At 41.7% G+C, this 20,056-nt stretch overlaps 1 protein-coding gene across 1 annotated transcript in view; it reads right to left on the reverse strand.

Moving 5' to 3' along the window:
• The window catches only part of rem2 (RAS (RAD and GEM)-like GTP binding 2), a 29,142-nt gene that overhangs the window by 2,646 nt on the left and 6,440 nt on the right, over positions 1-20,056 (reverse strand). The window contains exons 3-4 of the mRNA XM_023404616.2: positions 19,876-19,949; positions 8,608-8,785 (exon numbers count right to left, since the gene is read on the reverse strand). Coding sequence (XP_023260384.1) covers positions 8,608-8,785; positions 19,876-19,949 — 252 coding nt within the window. The remainder of the gene's footprint in view (positions 1-8,607; positions 8,786-19,875; positions 19,950-20,056) is intronic.

The following is a 20,056-nucleotide window of genomic DNA, read 5'->3' on the forward strand; positions in this document are numbered from 1 at the left end:
TCTCCTGGATAAGGACAGGTGACTAAATGTGTTGTTGACAAGGCTCAGTATCTCAGCTAAAAGCGCCTGTTTGTCTCTGGTCAAACAAGCAAAGCTATGATAAGGAAAGCTGACAGATACGGATCACTCAGCAACAAATGGGCTTCATCGTCAGCTCAAATACCTTTTCTTTTTTTTTAACTATACTTGAGGTTTTGCTTTATTCCTGCTGTGCTCAGAGCCAGTCTGAGAGTTCATGAGTAGCTGTGTGCAGAAAGGGCTTTTAAACCTCACCATTGGTATTCATAATAACGCAATAAAACTAACGCTGTATGAACTTCAAATGATTGCAAAGTGCTAGCAGCGGGATGAGGTTACTGGTTGATGAATTTTGTGTGTATTTCAGAAAACTTCTGAAGAAGAAGAAGTTTTTTCTTAGTTTAGAAAAATAATTCCAAGCACAGTTAATACCCTGAAGTACTGATAAAAACATTCAAATAATGTACTTGCAAGAAGATAAAAACATAACACATAAATACAGCAAATTAAGTGAGATAAGCTCTTCAATAATGAATAATATCAGGGAAAACAAGTGGCTACAACCCGTGTGATTTTAAATTGAACAGGCCAGAACTACTGAGGGGACAAAATGGTTTTTCAATTAAAGCCATGGTCGGCAGAAATCTATAAAAGAAAGGGGGAGAAAAAACCCACCAGAACTTGAAAATGCAGCCGCCCTCCTGCAGCTCTGCCCTCACAGACATATGCACACGCTTCATACACATGCATGGCAACACAAGCAACACAACCACTGCTGTGAACCTTTGGCTAATGTTAGCACACGGCTAAGCTATTAATATCTACATACACATACAAATCTACCTACACAAACACTACTACAAACTACTGCAATACATTTCGATATTACATTACAGGAAAATGAAGTTAGCAGCCAGATGGGCTCGATTTTCTACAGCCTGAAAACTGAGTCCAGAGGATCCGCAGACATCTAGTTTGCTCTCAGACCGCTTCAATTACAATACGCTGATAGATGATTATGGAATTTTTGCAGATTGACGCCAATCCATTACTCCCTCCCCCAGCATTAACTGTCACCTTTAATTCTTAATATACTATATAATAATACTTTTTATTTTTATTTTCTGGTTGCAAATTCGAAATGGGAAAACGAAGAAGCTTTCTTTGAGACAGACATTGAAATAATTACTGTCGGATGTAAATGTGTGCTGCATTTTGCATCAGCTTTGACCTGTTCTACCTACTGCGCTTTATACACGTTGCTGTTGAGTACAATTAACGATCAGCGAGAATAGTTCAGCTATATTCACCTTTATTTTTTTTCCCAGGTAATGAGGTTGTTTAAAACATGTCTAATCAGTTGTGAGGTCGCCCTCTGCACTCTCTTATAAAACGCCAGCAATGTGATGTCATGTGTCCCATATCTAAACAATTAAACTGAAGTGTTAATGTTTTCGTTGTGGGAAAAAAAGACATGGTTTGTAAAGTTTGTAGAGTTCTCTGGATGACTAGATATGACGATCTCAACTCAAGGACCACTGCTGATATTTTCCTGAGCTTTCAAATGCATGCTCTTTATCAGTGGATGGAGTTTGCTCATTCGTCATGGAGATGCCTTTGACATCGATTACTATGAACAATGTCTAGAATGAACTTTCATGCCTAACTTCTAAATCAACATGGAGCAAACATCCTCTGCTAATGAAGACTATGTGATATGGTTGACAGCTCTACAAGAAGCTAGTAAGCAGACCTTGAATTTAGATTTTCACCCCCCCCCCCGTATGGTTGGATATGATTATCTTAACTCAAGGTCCCCCAAACTACCTTTATCGAGAGCTTTCAGCCACATTTTCTTCAGCATTGGATGAAGTTTGCTCAGTTGCCATGGAGATAGATCTGTTGACAGGGGATGAGCAAACTCCATCTGTTGATAATGACCATGTGATACTGAAAGTGACAGAAAAAATGTAAGTGGTATACTCGTTTTTTCGTAGAGCGCAAGCATATAGGCGTCAGTGTTACACAGGTGTTACAACAAACTGAGCTAGATTTGATCGGGGTGTAATAATCCACCCGCACAGCAGCTGTCGGCCCACTGCGGTGTCACCTAAAAGTGGGTGAGGTAAGAGAGGGAGGAAAAAAGACAAATCCCAAACCAGATCAACACAGCTTATCCTAATGCCCGCGACAGCTGATTGAATTGAATTTAGTCTTTATAACTTGTTTAAAGAGTGTTTGGGAAATTGAATTGGAGAGGAGAGGAGAGGATCCGAAGTGAGGAGATGAGGCGAGGAAATAAGGAGAGGAGAGGAAACAAGCAGAAACGAAGCAGTAAGGAGAGGAGAAGAGATGAGAGAGGAAGAGAGTGAAGATGAGAGAAGAAGAGGAGAGGGGGAAAGACGTAGAGGTACAGAGGAGAAGAAGAAGTGAGGAGAAGAAATAAGAGAGTAGAGGAGACAAGATAAGATAAGGAGAGGAGGAGAAGGGGAAAGATGGAGAGGTACCGAGGAGAGAGGAGAAGAGGAGAGGGGAAGAAGAAGTAAGGAAAGGAGAAGAGAGATCAGAAGAGGAGAGTAGGACATAAGAGAGGAGAGGAGACAATTAGGAGAAGAGAGGGAAAAAAAGGACTACAACAGAGTACAAGGAAAGGAGAGGAGACCAGACAAAATGAGGAGACCAGAAGAAGAGGAAGAAGAGAAGAAGAGGAGAGGAGACCAGAAGAACAGGAAGAAGAGAAGAAGAGGAGAAGAGACAAGAACAGCAGCGGTAGAAGAAAACAAGAGACGATAGGAGGCGAGAGGAAGCAGGGGGCCACCCAAAGGTGATCACAATGTAGGGTCCCTCCCTGCGTGCTGACAAGGAGAGAGAAGGGATGGAGAAAGAGACAGACGGAGAATAAAGTGAGAGTGGCATTAAGCTGAATAGGAAGAAACATATGAGTCATGAAGAAAAGGGAGATGCTGAAAGGAGATGACAGGCAAGATGGCATAGGAAATGAACTAGGAGGAGGAGGAGGAGGAGGAGGAGGAGGAGGAGGAGACGGAGAGAGACATACAGACAGAAATAATGCCGACTAAGCAAACCGAGCCAGAGTGCATATTAATCAAAGCCCTGAGGAGCAGGGCCACACCACAGCCATTTTGAGCAAATGATAAATATGTTCCCAGTGTGAGAGAGGGTGTATCACTGTGTTAAAGAGGGATGTAGCAAAGGGGGGCGAGAGGTGAGACATAGCAGAATAAAAGTGTCACTGTACATGCCATAAATAGACTTTATGACTTCAGCTCCCTCAGCCAGGCCCCGGGTTTTTTAAAAGAGGATGTTAGCTAGCTGGACAGGCCAGTCAGCTTCCCCCATCAGGCTCACATATCACAGAGAATACATGTGGTTTATCCAGAGAGGACATAAGAACATCCTTGTCAGGCGCCCCGGGAACAAGGATGAAACATTTCCATATTGCTGACCACTTCGGTCCTCCTTTTCTGATTTGGTTTTTTTTGTTTTTTTTATGAAGAGAGAATATGCTGAGTACAGGCATCTCTCATTATTCCTCACCTCCTGCTCTCCGTCTTCCCCACGTGTCATTAAGTATAAACTGAAGCCGTGACCGAGTCGGCAGCAGTGTGCAGGCGCCGATGTGCACTGATTTTACACTTGCTGCCTCTCTTTAAATTGCACAACAAAGCAAACCAAACAAGATTTGACCCACACGATAAACAGACACTCACACATTTTTTCAACATGACTCCTTGTAGGATTACTCCAAGAAAGCATGATAATGATAAAGACAACGCAATCAGCTGTTGATTCATTTCTCTAAGTATGTACAATATGTTTTGTTGGAACAAAAAAAATAGAAAAATATTGTGCTATTTAGCCTCAGTAAATGCCAATACTTTTTTAGCGATGTGCTACACTCAAATAAATAATTAATGCTTTGTTCAAAAGGCCTGATTATATGAAATAGTTTGGTTGACAAAATATATTATAACACCTTATTGGTATTGTAGTGTAGCCCCACAGTGAAACTACTTCCTGATTGTTATTTAAGTGACATTTTATGAGTCGCATTGAAATGTGATATGCTTTCCTGGAATCAGGCATTCGAATGTCTTCCTGGTGTACTCCGCCAGTGTGAAAAGCCCTCGAGCAGATTGTTTAAATGCTCAACTGTAGCATTAAAGCATTAAAGCGTTAAAGCGTTAAACTGAATGAAGCCCTCTTTGAAGCATCAGTGACGGTTGAAGCATCGGTCATGTTGTGGGACTGCACTGAAACAATGTGCTTCATAGGTGTGAAACAAGATTTGTTATCGTCTGCCCATCACTAGCTAATGAAGATGATATGGCTAATGTGCTAGCACACTACTCCACACCTAGCGCACACGGAGCGTCTGCATCACATTTAAGCCGTATTTCTAGCCTTTCTATTTAGCTTCGCTTCAGCCTCCAACAGCTCCTTCAGCTTTACAAATTGCTCTCCAGTTACTCATTTACTTCTACGTCGTCTGTTTTGGGGTGACAGCAGTGAACACTTGGCTAGCCTAGCTTCTTCGCTGTGGTTTTATATGAGGCTTTCACTCATACCTACAGTCAGAAAACCAAAACAGCCAAAGGAAACCAATAAAGAAAGAGTTAAAAAGAATGTAGAGCTGCAGAGGTGAGAGGTAACATCAAAGTGCTTTAACATTAAAAGCTGAGTCAAGTGGATGCTAACAAGCTAACATTACTTTCCCATCTGGACAGATTCTTCTAAGGAGTCATAATTTAAACTTCTACTGTATGTGGCTTCTGACAGTTTCTGCAGATGACAAATGAGAGTTTAAAGTCTCTCACAAGCAGCAGCAGTGGTTTAGGGAGGCAATTTAGCTTTTTCTGAACAGACACAAAAAGGCAGCATTTGACAGAATGGGCAGTTCGCCGGGAATGTCTTTGAGAAAAGAGCTGCAGAGCAATCTCTTTCATACTGGCTGGGAAAGACATAGACACACTAATATCAAATATTTCAAGCTGAGGTTAACATCACTTAAATGACATATGGAAAAGCCAGTGCATTTGTGTAACACTTGCCACATAGCTTCCCTTTGTTAGGAAAAAAAAAAAAAATCCTCATTGTGAAGGTTTAAAAAGTCAATGTTTCTTTCAAGGACAGCAAAACCAGCCGCACTCTCTCTCTCTGTGCACATAATGCCTGACACACATCTCTTATTCTCCCATTCATACACACACCATTCTCATGCATTCACCCTCGCCTCTGTCACTCCTCCCTCCTCTCGTCTCTCTTATCACAGTCCTCGGTGTGAAACAGCCTCACTCACATCAAGCAGCAGAGAGAAGGAGAGGGATGTGGGGTTGGGCGTCTGGCTTGTTTGTGCCTTCGCTGCGTCTGTGTTCACACAGGCAGTTGCGCATGTATGGCGAGTACAAACATAATGATGGTAAGAGCAGCGTCCTGTGAGAGGGAGATAATTCAAACAGAGATGTGCTATCTGGGAAAAAAACAAAACACAACAAAAAACCCAGTGTCGGAGCCGAGGGACACGGAGAGATGGAACCTCTCCAGAGGATTAGATAGGAAAGGATAAGGTAATGTTTGCAAATGCAGAAAAATACGGGAGTCTTTATGTTCGACTTAATGATGTGAGACACTCACAAAGCAAATGCGTGCTGTGGGTAGACAGAAACTGCAGGGGTGACCATGAGAGTTCAAATGTATATATATATATATATATATATATATATATATACACACCATGAATACAAATTCAAATCAGGGTCAAACTCTGCTGTCACTCTTCTCCTCCCTTGTCAACTACAGCCACTCTGCACCCACTTCCTGTTTGATACATGCTCCATGTAAATTCACTCATAAAGTCCAGTAAAATTACAACCTGCCGTGTCTGATCTCTGTTCAGTGGATTTTTTAAGCATCACTAAATGGATTCAGTTCAGCACTGTGTTTCTTCTTCAGTGAATTCGTTTTGCCAAGACCTTGCTTCAGTGTTGCATGCCAAAATGTAGAAAGTCTGTAAAGCTCGCTGCCCAACAGTGATATTTACCAGAGTAAAGCGAGCTCTCAGATCTACAGGATTTATTCATTCTGCAGTAGTTGCACCAAAGCAGCCCTGACACATATAAAAATATTCATCCCCTTGGACTTTTTCATGTTTTATTTTATTTTTTATTAGATTAAATCACATTTGATGGAATTAGGATTTCTTGACAATGATCGACTGGAAAATACTTAGTAATAGTATCAAAGTGAAACCAAATCTCATACTCGTTTATCTAAATTAAATACAATATAGCTGCATTAAGCATTCATCCCTCAGTATTTAACTGGGGCAACTTTGGCAGCATTTATATCCTCGAGTCTACTGAATGTGGAAGTTTATATCCATTTGTACACCAGAAACTTGTTTACACCCATTTATTATTGTAATTATGTCATTTTTTTCAGATATTTGTTCATAAAGAAAAGTCAAATTAACATTTCAACTTGACGACACGACTAGATGAAAAGTCAGGGGATCACCAAAGTGATTACAGTTCATCCTGTGGGGGGACATGAAAGTCAGCAATCTTCCCAACAGCTGTTGAGACATTTCACTCTGGCAGCCTGCTGGTGCTGGTGCTGCGCTAAAAGTCAGGGATCACCAAAGTCATTTAGATTCATCCTCTGGGAAACACAGTTTCATGGCAATCGATGCAGTATCTGTTGAAATATTTCGGTCTGGACCATGGCGTGGTGGACCAACTGACAAACTGACATTACATTAGGTCTCAAAATATCATCAACAAAAGTTTTATGCTTGGCTGAAGTGGGTAAAGTTGGTGCACTGATTAAAGCGAAATAGTGCATCAGAAACACTTACAGCTGAATTACAGCTCTACATTGTTTTTCGCTCTTTTTATTACGGCATCCCGTTGTGCTGTCTTCCACAGCGATGGTTTAATGGCAAAATCAGCGCCACCAGCTGTTTATCTTAACTCGTTTATCGTGACTCTTAAATTTTGCAGAACAAAGGTGGATGGAGATGAACATTAACTCGAAATTCGGTTAGACTCTGTGCTGTGTTTGGACAGAAACCTTGCTATTGTTATAGCTGTTGCCCCACTGAGTTAAAACTGGTGTTTGTTTTGTTTCATGGTGGGCAGTTATTTCCACATCACTGCAACAAATCAGAGTAAAAAAAATTAGTTTTGTCAATCAATGTTGACACTTTAGCTTTTGTTCGTTTAAGCCGCACACACAGTTTAAGAGGTGAAAACTTAAGTAATCAATTACTTTGTGTTTGATTTAGGTCTCATTGCATGGTTGTCTTTCTATTTCTATTCATTGCTGTCAAAAATCCTAATTACACCCACTGAGATTCAATGTGGTAAAACAATAATAAAAAAAATCCAGGAGGGTAAATAGTTTTTATAGACTGTGTATATTTGCACCACTTTACAACAATAACAGATGAGAGAATTTCCTTCCCATAAGGAGTTTACCAACAGAGCATTTATCCTTGGATGTTGTAAACAGTGAGGAAATTGATTTTGCTGATCAAAGATAGATCCCCCACGAGTCCTTCTAATGGAGACGATGTCGGCTTGGAGGAAGATTTATGGTAAAATACCAGGGGAGAGAGACAGATGAGCCAAAACAGAGAAGGACAGAAAATAAGGTAAATAGAAGATAGATAGATGAGTAATTGACCAAAACACGCTACCACTCCTCTCTGAGGGGGAGTGTGAGTACATGTGTGTGTGTGTGGGCCCATTAGCTATACATTTGCATTTTGAGGGGTTTTGTACTCTTATGCATTTTTCACCAACTGAAAAAGCATCAATATCTACTAGATTAAAAGAAATTTTCCATTTGAGAATTTGCATTTGGGGAACTGCCTGAGCGGCAACAACAGAGTGCATTTCAAATCTTTCTTTTGTGCTTCTTTCCGTCCATCATTCACCCAACAGCCTGGTGTTTGCTCACCGTTGCTTAAGTCTGGGCGAAACCATAAGCCCCGCTTCCCCTTAGTTACTGTTGCTATGTCTGTCAGGCTTTCAGTTCTCACACGGCACATACGCTATGGAGTTTATAAAGATAACGGCTGCAGCTTTACCACCACGAAGTCTTAGTAATTTTGAAACAACGTGCTGATATCAGTCAACACGTCGCAGCAGCTGTTGATTTTGTCAGCTGAAATGACAACTGCCTTTGGTGGATTTTATTGGCTGTAGCTAGCTAGCTAATTAAGCTAACATCTTAATAAGTTGGTTGAAGAAACTCGAGGAACAACGCAGTTAAAGGGATTTAAAGTAGCGCCATAGTAATATCAGCGGGACAGAGAGGTGTGAATGTTTTAAGGCAGCAACTACAGCTTGCTGGAAGTTGGAAGAAAATACTTTAGAAGAGAGGTATGGAGAGTTTTATGGATACATACTTATTTACTTGATACGTCCACACCTTGGGGAAAATGAATGTGCTATTGTGAATTTTTTCTACCTTGTCCTAGGAAGTAATATTGGGAAAAATCTAAAGTTAACCTGCTGTGCCTACTTACAGTTGCTAAGACCAGTGACCCCTCCTTCTACCTACCGTCTGAGCTGATTTCACGGGAGCGGACCAGGTCGCTCTTGTTGCCCACCAGGATGATTGGTGTGTGTGGCTGGGACTCCCTGAGGAGGAGGCGGAGCTGGGCGGTGCGGTGGAAACTTCGCCTGTCAGTCACTGAGAAGACCAGGATACACACATCGCACTGTAAAGTGGACAGGTCCTGGGGATACAAACACACACATACACACACATTTATTAATAAACCAACACGTTGGCGGAGCAGATTAGTGCGGCACACAGGAGAGATCCAGTGACAGTTGACTAGGTGGGGAATGTCAGGTAGCTACAACACATTACACTAGAGCCTTGTGTGGCATTGAGCAACATTTTTAAAACTCTGTGTCCTTCCTCAAGTCCCTGTTTTGTTCTTCTAGCCACTGAAAGGACATCAGTGCCGATGCCAGGCAGGCGGCACTTAAGTTTTTATCACTGTCCCATGAGAGGACGCAGAGGCTTTGCTGAACTTGATTGTATGCATGTCACGCTTCACTTTGAATCTCCCTGACCCTTTTAACAGTGACCACCAACATCCCATCGGGGCTTCCTGTCACAGAGGCTCAATTAGCCCGAGTGGCTCTAGCAGAAACAGCGGCTTGAAACTGCCTGAGACCATCTTTGTCCTCTCTGGCTCTCACTCTGATTCTGCCATGCTATGTTTACATTGCACTAAAGGTGGTTCGTGGATCATGGCAAGGTTCTTCTAGCTGTACCTGAGTATTAATGAGGTTACATTATCCCTATATTGAGGAGGGACTGAGCCGAAACTTGACAAAACATTATCTGGAAGCCAATTGAAGCGATTATATTAAGTAAGCATCAGTGGCCAGTCCCAAAATTATACTATTTTATCATCTTCTATCAGTCAAAGGTCTGGTAATTTGGTGAGTGATATAAGAGGCAGAGACTCTGACATATGGTCCAGGGTTTAGTGAATTAAAGTCTATGTGGTTGTGAACTGCAGACTAAAATACAATCCAGTTTTGGATGCAAGTCTGAAGCCTGTGGTCATGTGGATTAGATATGCACAGATGTGTCACACTCTATTGAAGCTCTTTGTTTGATATCTTTTCTTTGTTTGGAATATGGTCAAAGAACATCTGTGGTTCCTACTTTATTCCCATTAAAACTGCATGTCGTTGTCTAAGTTGTAAACTAACTAGAGAACTTTCATATTCTAAAACACCAAATACAGAGCAAGTACTTTAAAGCTGCACTGATCAATTTACAAGGGGAGGGATATGTATAATTTGAAAGGGGTTATAATTATATCCCACCGAGAATTATAATGCTAATTTGCTGTCACTTGTAGTTCTGCAGAGCATCTTAGCTCATTGTTTCCGTTTTAAGGCACGCAGACTCTGCATTATCAACTTAATGTTCATCACTAGTAAAAAAAAGAAATCCCAGCTAAACCCACTGTTCACTAACTGTCCCTCACCCGACAGACAAGTTAACAACTAGCTGGTGAACACAGTGCAACATTTCTCGCTAAAGAGACAGATGTTTTCCACAGTAGTTACTGTAGTGAGATTAGAGTGAATATTGGACTAACATTTACCAAATTATCAGAAATTCAACTTCTAATAAATGTTTGTTGCTCCCTGCCTGTTGGCAGCTGCTAAGACAAAAATGCTCACATGTTAGCCAGAAATACTTCAAGGTGATAGCTTATTCCACTGGGAAAAAAAAGATATATATATCTATATATATATAGATATATATATATATATCTATATATATAGATATATCCTAAGATATGAACCACGGCCCACAGAAATATTTTTCCGCTGTCTCACAATGTCACGTCTGTATCTGTTTGATCCAGAGCTTCGGTGCTTCTTCAGAACTAGTCTTCCACCTTCCCCCCAAAATTTTCCACACTTTACCTAATCCACCATGACAGTTTTGATGTTTTTTAAAGCCTTGGCATTTACGCTGCACTTGAAGTTCTTAAGTTCTGTGGATTTGGCAACGCTACCCCAGGCTAGCACAAGTCTGTGGGGCTGAAAGGGTTAAAACAAAAGACATTTTATCTAAAGTTGGACGGGCACAATCAATACAAACAATTTTTCTCCCAAAGACAGAAACCTGAGACCAGACAGTGTAAAGCCAGTCAAAGTCATGTTCTCTCAGTGACATAGAGAGCCAGTACAGAATACAGGGTAATACAGGGTTTTCTTGTAGTGAAGTACAGACTGTGACTGTAGTCTTCAAATGAAATCCGAAGTGTTACCACTGTGTCAACAATATATTTCTGTTCACTGTTCATAGGGCAATACTGTATAATAAAGTTTATATTCCAGGCTCAGAGCCTTTTCCCTTTGATTTAACTGTAGACAGGCTCCGAGGGAATTGGTAAAATTTTATTAGAGGGCTGGTTTAAGCTTTAATCTATAACTTTCAATTGTGTTATTTCCAAAAATTGCATAATTCTGACCTATAGAATAGCAAACACCATCAAGTTGTATTTCAACTGAAAATAGGACTCGGAAGCCATAAACAGTGGTGACTGGATCAATACATAAACATGTTATTCCCTCCAGATAACCCATTCTGCCTGCTAGCCGTGGACTGCATATTCCCTGTGTATGAGTGAGTGTGTGGTTGCCCTTGCCCTACATCCACAGCCCTGGAGGTAAATTCCTGCCCTCCAGAGAGTTTCAGACGCCTGAAAAATTCACACTGTGTCAAGCGGCCAAGTAGTATCGGATCAGACCCCGGAGCCGGGGAAGCATGGGAAGTGCCTTGGCACTGTCTGTTTGATGGAGCGCAGGAAAAGACAAGGAGAAGAGAAACAAACAGGGGAGGGAGCCGCTGGCGTGGAAGGCGACTCCACCACCTGTCACAGTCTGATTGAGGGATGAGGAGGAAGAATGGAAACAGCGACGCACTGGGAGATAAACAAAGAGAGGGGAATGTAATCTTTGCGAGCGAAGGAGTACGAACACAGTGGACATCGATTAGTTTGATGGAGCGTTCCAGGAGGAAAACTGTGACAGAGTAAATACGCTTCTCTCTATCAAACTGAGGCAGAGCAGCTCGGGACGGTGCCAACTCCCTCACTCTCGCTTTCTCTTTCTTTCTCTCGATTAAGAAGCTCCTCTGTTCACAGAGAGCACGCCATCTGTCAATACCTACTCCTCCCATACACACACACACACACACACACACACACACACACACTCACACACATTCACATGGACTAACACACAGACACAACAGCCAGGCCCACATACAGTAATAAACAAAGGCTGATATAATAATTAAACCATCTTAATGACAGAGAACTCATCTGGCTGATCGAGCTATTTTCTCTGTAATATGGTTGTGCCGTCAGGTTTTACTTGATTGCAACAGAACTGGGCCAAAAGAATGCGGACACATGTTCTGTCTAAATACTTAACTGTGTATTTGGTGTGGGGCTGTTTTTCATGGCTTGATCCAGGCCCCTTAGTTCAATCTCAAAGACCCTGAATGCCTATTTTCACTATCAGTTTTTTTACTATGAGCAGTGGGATCCCACATCAATGCAAATTTTTCTGCCAAATTCCAGACTGTTTTGATTATTTATATAATCATAACAGACGAGAGATGTGGTGCTTTGCTGTGCTCTCCTCTCTGATTTGACGAAGGTGATGTCACATACAGTATTTTCATACAGCAGTCAGGACTGAGCTATATTTGAATCCAAATGTGATGACAGTTGTAGCCTGATTTGCATATGTTGCCAGCTCTGTAAATCAAATCTGATCAAACCACACACACACACAGTCATGGCGAATCAGATTTTTTTTGAGTGTTAAACTAATAATAAGTGTCAGCGTCCTGCAATTACCATTCGTAGCTGTCGAGGCAGCTGTTGCCTCTGCTCAGCAAAAGTTACAGTCTCACTTTGATGCTAGAGCATACATGGATGTTTTTAGGCAGCGGTGCGCTTCCAGCTTTGTGGCAATAATTTGCTTTGAGTTTTGTTGTGGGTGAACCTGACTGATCAGCACAGAGCACAGACCTCAACCTCATCCAGCACCTCTGCAATGAATTACAACACTTTCTGGATGCCATACTGTGTTATGGCAAAAAACAACATCAACAACAACAATAAAACATCACTGCCCAATCTTAGATTATATATCAACATATTAATGCTCAGTGTTTTGGAGTTAGATGTTCACCAATCACATGTTGCTGTAAGAATTCAGAAGGTATGGAAACAGATTTTCTAAATACTGAGGCTGCGATCCTCATACTCAGACGGTTACGTTGCTAGTACACAACAGCAATAATCACATCTGATTGGTATGCAAAGTCACACTGACAATGCTGGCTCTAAATTAACATTATGAATAAATAATAGATTTTTTTTTTGGGGGGGGGATTGATGCTGTAGGGTACAATCTTGGATTTCTCTGCCAAATGTCTCATGTTGTTGCCCATCATTTATAAGTGTGTATCACTGTCTATCTTACTTATAGCTTCTGTTTCATGTAACTTATCCTCCAGGGCAGAATTTGAATTTGAGGCCATGACCATAAAAATAAGCATTTGTTGTTTAAAAAAAAAAAAAAAAAAAAAAGGATCCCACATCAAAGATGCTGAGCAGCATTTTACACCAGAAAAATAGGTCTGACTCTTCTTGCCACTCTTCCTCATTCTTCTCACTGTATTTGAGTACAACTAGAGCAATAGCTCAGGTCTTCATATACCATGATAAATGTTGTTTTCAAAAATACAAAGCTCGCAATACAGTCAGACAAGTCTATCTGCTCTATCTTTAAAAAGGGGTCACAGGCCAGGCTTTCTAAGAATTAATTTTTGCGGCCACTCCCTGTTTCTGGCGCAGCTGTAGATAAGAAAACACATCCAATAAAACATGATAGAAAGCACTGTATCCAGCCTTGTTTTATCAATGCAACATAAAGACATGACATTTCTTTTTGAAAAGGAGTCAACCCAACGTCCACTGAGAAGCTGCAGCTGACTTTCTCAAAGCTCTCGGTGGAGTTGTGGTTGCAAAACAGCCTTTAATACCTCGCTAGACTGGAGTGAACTTGAATTTTCATATGTTTCACGTACACACATGCACACACATACATTAACATGCACTCAAAAACACACTCAAACACAAACTTGCTCAAGCCCGCACTGCATCAGCAGCCATTAACCGTGAGGACAATGAATCACTTATCAGACATCATTTGCATAACATGCAAGCACTCAAACTATTATTCCTTCCAGTTGTGAAAAAAGGCAGAAAACGCATCATATGGCCCCTTTTTTTGTGTGTGATTATGTGTGTGTGTGTAAGTGCATACATTCCTCATTACACAACATGCTCCCCCCTGCCTGGAACACAGACTATTGAAATCTATTGGCTCCCAAGTTGTTTGTTGGACAACATACATGAGCAAAGCAGCTTACAGCCTTTACATGCAAGCAAAAGGTCAAAAACATCCCCACCTGCTCGCACAAATATCCAGTGTCCAGAGTGCGCACACATGCTCGGATAAATACATAGACACTCATGCTACCATTTGGCTTTATCAAAAGTAAACACGCACTGCACACATCTGCCTTTTTGGCTTGTGCTCTGTGTGTTTGACTGTCTGTCGGAGCAAAATGAAAGAGCAGGCAGATCAATAAAGATGTAGTGATGATGAATGAGGGGAATGGCAGAAAGACAGGAAAAATGAAGGAAGGGAAGGGAGGACCAGGGGGAAGGAGACAGAAAAGCACCTTGCTCCATGGCTAAGTCAAAATCTGATAATAGGATGACGAAGCTTAGTGCAGATAGTATGCTGAGTTAGTTTGTTTGCTCTTTTTTTTTTTTTTTTTCTCTCGCTTCGTTTCTGTGGCACAGAGACAACGCTTCCCTAAGGAAACATATTACTGAGGCCATCTGGCCTGCACAGGCTAGGCCATACACACATACATGAGCACTGCGTGAGCAATGACCACCAATGACTACATCATTCCCAAATGCAGCTGACATCACAGCACAGACATAGTGCACCATGCAGACTATTCACACATGAGCAAAACCCACCTCACGCACTCACACATAGGAGGGTGTGGTGAGTATCCCTGCGTGACCCAGATTCAAGATTTATTATGACAGCATGTAGAGCCTCCACCCTGCTGAAGTGTCCATCAGCAAATCCCTGATTCCTTACTGGTTTCAGGGATGCTGTTCTGTTGTTGACCTCTGACCTCCCTGTAGAGTGGGGGGGGGTAAGAGGATTTCCCCCGAGGATGCATTGAATTATTGCCTCGTGGGTTAAAGCATTTTGTGACCTTAGATTAAAGAGGTTCTTCCTGATTTCTGTCCAAACTGAGTTATTCATGTGGCACTACTGTACTAAATTATTAACATTTTGTGTAGATTCATTAATGGCCTTATAATAAAAAATAAAAAAAAAGGGTTCTACAAGGTTTCAGCTGTCAATCAGTGCTTGTACACAGGAGGACCAATCAGCTTTTGCCTCTTTACCTGTTGCCTTGCTGCTTTGTGAATGGGAGTAAAGGATATGAATGAATCATGACATTTTGTGCAATCAGAAGAATCAATATGTATGATTAGATTGAAGCCATTGTGATTGACACCGACAACTACCACACCGGACAACTTTCTTACGCAGCTTATACGACTAATAATTACACTAGTGTTTAGAATTAATCTCATGACACTGATGAATGACACTAACTCTGCTACAAATCACAGCTTGGTTGAGAAAAAAAGATTCATCATATTGTTTGAACTTGATGAAAAGATCATTTTTACCACTAGCTTCCATTCTAAACATCTAGCTCACTATTTCCACAGCCCATGTTATTTATGACTAAGAATAAATGTCACAACACTGAGACGAACACTGACACTGTTAAATGACACTAAAGCAAATGACAGCTAAGCTCCGAGTCATTTCTGGCTGGACCACAACAGCGTGGCCGGCCCTATAAATGCAAATGTCCGTGACTGACTGACTGACTGACTGACTGACTGACTGACTGTGATAGAGTTGAGTGAGTGATGGACTTACACCATTGGTCAGCCCAAAGCAGCGTGACTGTAATATGGTTACACCATTGGGTGCCGGTCGGTCTGGTCGAGTGTTTCAGTTTCCTCATTGGTCGTTGCTCTTTAAAAATGATTTAGTGCGAACAAGCTGTTCCCAACCTAGCCAGCTTTTCAGAGCGCTTTACCGGTCTTTTTTTCAGAAAAAGCACCTTGCAACAAATCAAGTGACTATTTGGACAAAACTTAACAATATTCAGTAGAAGACGGTCACAAATATTGCCCCTCTAACACAAGGTCGGGTGTTCCCCGCAGACACACCTCTGTTGCAGCTGACGTGAATGAGCTTCTAACCTTCTCTCTGAGTGATCATTTTAAAAGTAAACAGAGCTGAAATCACAGCACAGCTGTTGTCTTTAACTCATGTATTTGGTGACGACATTGTGGATTTTATCAGTGCAGAGCAGCAGCTTGGAAATGGCTCGGCAGTGACAGCTGGTTAACGTGTAGTCACTATTTCAAACTTGTTCCATTGTTTGACAACAGAAATAGAAAAACATGTAAATGAGACCAACTTTACTGGAAATTTGACTGTATTAAAATACTGTGTATGTGAGCACAGGAAGTAGGGGATCACAGATAAAGGGCTGAAACCAGCTGTTACTAGGCAGAATGCAGACAGCCTACGACACGGTCCTGCCATATAGGCTACTAGTTTTTGACCTGCTCTTGTTTACACTGTTTGAACTTGAGGAAAAAGTAGATTGTTTGCAGCTGGCTTCAAGTCATTCAAAACTACTACAACTGCTTATACAAAATAACTAAAACAGTTTTCTAGCTGGCTAGCTAGCTGAATTAGCATCAGATCATGTTGAAGTCATTTGATGCTAACTCTAGCTTTGTAGCTGGCTAGCTAGTTGACAGAGTTAGCATCAGATCCTATTTATAGTCATCTGATGCTAACTATACCTTGCTTTTAACTGGGTTTGTGTCCGTCTATAATTTGTGTACTACAGAACACAGTGATAATAGTGACTACACAGTTTGTTCTGCCACATACATGTAAGTAGAATCAAATGTGGACGTAGAAAAGTCACCGGAAGAGCTAAAAAGAAGAGCAACAGACAGAGGGACAGTAGTCAACAGAAAGAATGTCGAAAGTGGAGAGCAAACATTAGCAGATGTTATAAAGAAACATTTTAAAAACCATTTTCATATCATGTCAAAATTTAAAACATGCTGAAATGTTGTCTGTGCCAAAATATCTTATATTATGACTCTTTTGTCTGTAAGACTAAGCAATGTTTTGTTTTCAAGAAAATGAATGATCTCTGTTAGTTCCCAGTATTAGAAGGTTCTGTCTGCAATCCACCGGATCTTCAGAACTCCTTCTAAACCAGTCACAGGATTCTGATAGTTCATGTTTATCCCTTAAATACAATGCAGCAGCTGAGATTTCAAATAAGCTTTTCTTTTATTTGATTCTGGTTCACACAGAGTTTTCTACACAGATAAATTGAGTGGTGACTCCCGGCGGAGACTAAAACAAACAAAACAGTTAAAGCATTATAGCTTATGTGGATTAGGGGCAAGAAATGAGATGATGTGTAAATAGTGCAGAACGACTCTTGCGAGGCAGAAGTACAGCAAAACAGGAAAGAGAAAAATGTCCAGGGAAGGAACTCCCTGAACGCAAGCCCAGGATCAGTCTGTTCTCCAAGAACAATGTTATTTTACCTCCTATTCAAGCAAAAGAATGTGGTCAAGCAGTAATTAGCTTCTTCCAAATTGCATCCTGGACCTTTTCTCTAATTCGCTTTAGCAAAATAAATGATCCATCCCTCAGTGGCAACAGAAAATTCTCAGCGGTGCATGCTGATAAATACACACATATACTGTGCATCGCCGGCCTACATTTACCCCGGCCTCAGGCTGCACCTTTTGGTTGTTTTAAATAAATATTTTAATTTTAAGCTATAAAATAATAATGTAAACTTAGACTGACTCGGCAACGAATAAATTCAGACATGCATGAATGCACAGACACTGAGACAGACAAACACACTTCAGAGAGGAGAGTTGGAAGGTCCCTCTGGTCTTTACTGACCCCCAGTCTCACACACAACCCAAATGACCGTTTGAGAGATACATTACACAACCAATGTCAGACTAAAGGCGAAGGACAGCATGGGCCAGTTAGGTCAAGGCCAAGTGTGCCAGTGTTTCTATTTTGAGCTCATGGATGACTTATTTAAACCATCCAATCCCGTGACGTCAACAACACAGCAACATCCCAGCGTCTGGCAGAGCAGACTCTCCAGCCTTGTCTGTGTGTGTGTGTGTGTGTGTGTGTGTGTGTATGCTGTAGTTTTTTTACACGTTTGACCATACGACATGCTGCATGTGCATGCACACACACACACACACACACACACACACACACACACACACCTGTCTGTCAGCATAGTCTTTAAGGGTTTCTGCCCTCACACTGAGCTCTATACCTGCAGTTTGTTGCACCACTCCCTGCAATGCAGTTGGGGAAAATTATAGCTCTATCTAGACCTTCATGTGTCAATCAGCTGTGAGTCAAGCCAACCAAGCACTTGAAGGAACAATTGCTGAGTGTGAATGAAACAGTTTTTCATCTTGTTTTGAAGGGAGTGATGAGGCGCCGATCAGTGCTGGCCAGAGAGCGGATGAAGCCCCACAGCGTCGGATGCTGACTGTTCTAGCATGATCTTATGCGTGAGTGAGTGATTAAGTCAGCTCCGTATGTGCATACGTGAGTGTGTGTGTGTCTGTCTGTGTGTGTTGCTATGGTAACTTGGGTGTAGGTTAGGATGCCCCACGGAGAACACTTGCAGCTTGCTCCAAGGCCAGAAGCTCTGCCTCTTGGGACTGGGAGTGCTGGCAGTTAATGCTGTGCCAGTTGAAAGCCATGAGATGTGTTAGGCAGCTGAACAACATCCGACTGAACACCTGACTGTGTATGTAAGAGACTGTGCGCTTAGAATGTATTAGTGTGTGAGTATATCTCTTCCATTTACGGGCATTACCACAACAAAAAAAAAAAGCAGTTAAACATGAGCATGAATTGGCAGATGATTTGGGACGCTGTCCAGTCCTCTCTGCCTTCCCCCACTGCTGACGGCCCTGGAGTTATTCCAAGCTTCCCACTGGCCTGCGTCTGTTGCTTCAGCCTTAATGGCCTGCCTTGTATTAACACGCACAGAATAACAAATGTAATTAACTCTCAGCGAGATTTAACCATGGCAGAAAAGGGCCAGTGGAGAGAGAGGCGAGCAAGTGCTGCGCAAAAAAAAAAAGAAAAAAAAAAGGCAACAGAGAGTGAATTCATCGAGGAGATTTTGAGATGATGACAGCTGCAGGAAGAAAGGGCAACAAAACTGGGAGTGAGAAAGGGAGGATAACGCTTGCAGAAATGGTGAGGAAGTGAAGAAATGAGTTAGCTTCCAGTGGACTTCCCCAGAGCTAAATGTAGCTGTGTGTGAATAATTTAACCTCAAGGGGAGAGTCCCCGAAGGGTGAGAGTGGACATCTGGAATAGGATGCATCTGGGGTCATCCACACTACACACTAATTACAGTGCTGTACCGTTTCATCATCATTATTAATGGGCATTAATGACTGCGTGCTTTTTCATTTGGCATAATGTCCTGAACAACACAAGGAGCTTTTTGACAAGCTGTCACTGCTCTCTGCCGCTGCTTTCTGCAGCTAAAGGTTTTTCCTGCTCAAAAACCATCGCCTCCGGGTTGTATTAACTCATTCACACTGTGCGGCTCTGAAGAGAAGGTTGATGATGCATAGCCGCAGCAATTTTAGCCCTCAACAGAATTTTTTCTTGTTTGCCGTAGATTTGAATTGAAACAGTGAAGGTTAACAAAAGAGTCATTTCCATTTTTCCGAATGAGAGAACTTCAAAAAGCTTAAGTACAGTGAGCACAGCTGCTCCGGCAGGCTTCCCTGTGCAGTGTAGCACACAGACTCACACACACACACACACACACACACGTGAAAGTATGAACACACTCTCTTTACTCTCGAATACACACAAATTATTCGCCCATCACAGAAATCTTTTTTCATTTGTAAAGGCGAGGGATATCAAAACCAGGCTCACGGAGAAAGAGGTCACAGAGCATGAAAGGAAAGGGAGACAGTCTAAACTGAACGAGACAGACTGAGAGTGAAGCTGACAGTCAGCGACTCACCTGTTTCCAGTTGTCGAAAACTATGACTTTGCTGTCCTCGTCGTCAACTGTCACTGTGCACTCATAGCCCTCACCTGCAAGACAATACCCAGGTCACACACAGTGTAATATAAACCACCACAGCATACATCAGCATGTATCACACTCTTAATAAATACCGGAGGGGTAATATGTCGTAGCA

Source organism: Seriola lalandi, unplaced genomic scaffold, assembly GCF_002814215.2.
Source record: "Seriola lalandi dorsalis isolate HSWRI2012SDOR001 ecotype SW California unplaced genomic scaffold, Sedor1 jcf7180002054253, whole genome shotgun sequence".
Classification (NCBI taxonomy): Eukaryota; Metazoa; Chordata; class Actinopteri; order Carangiformes; family Carangidae; genus Seriola; species Seriola lalandi.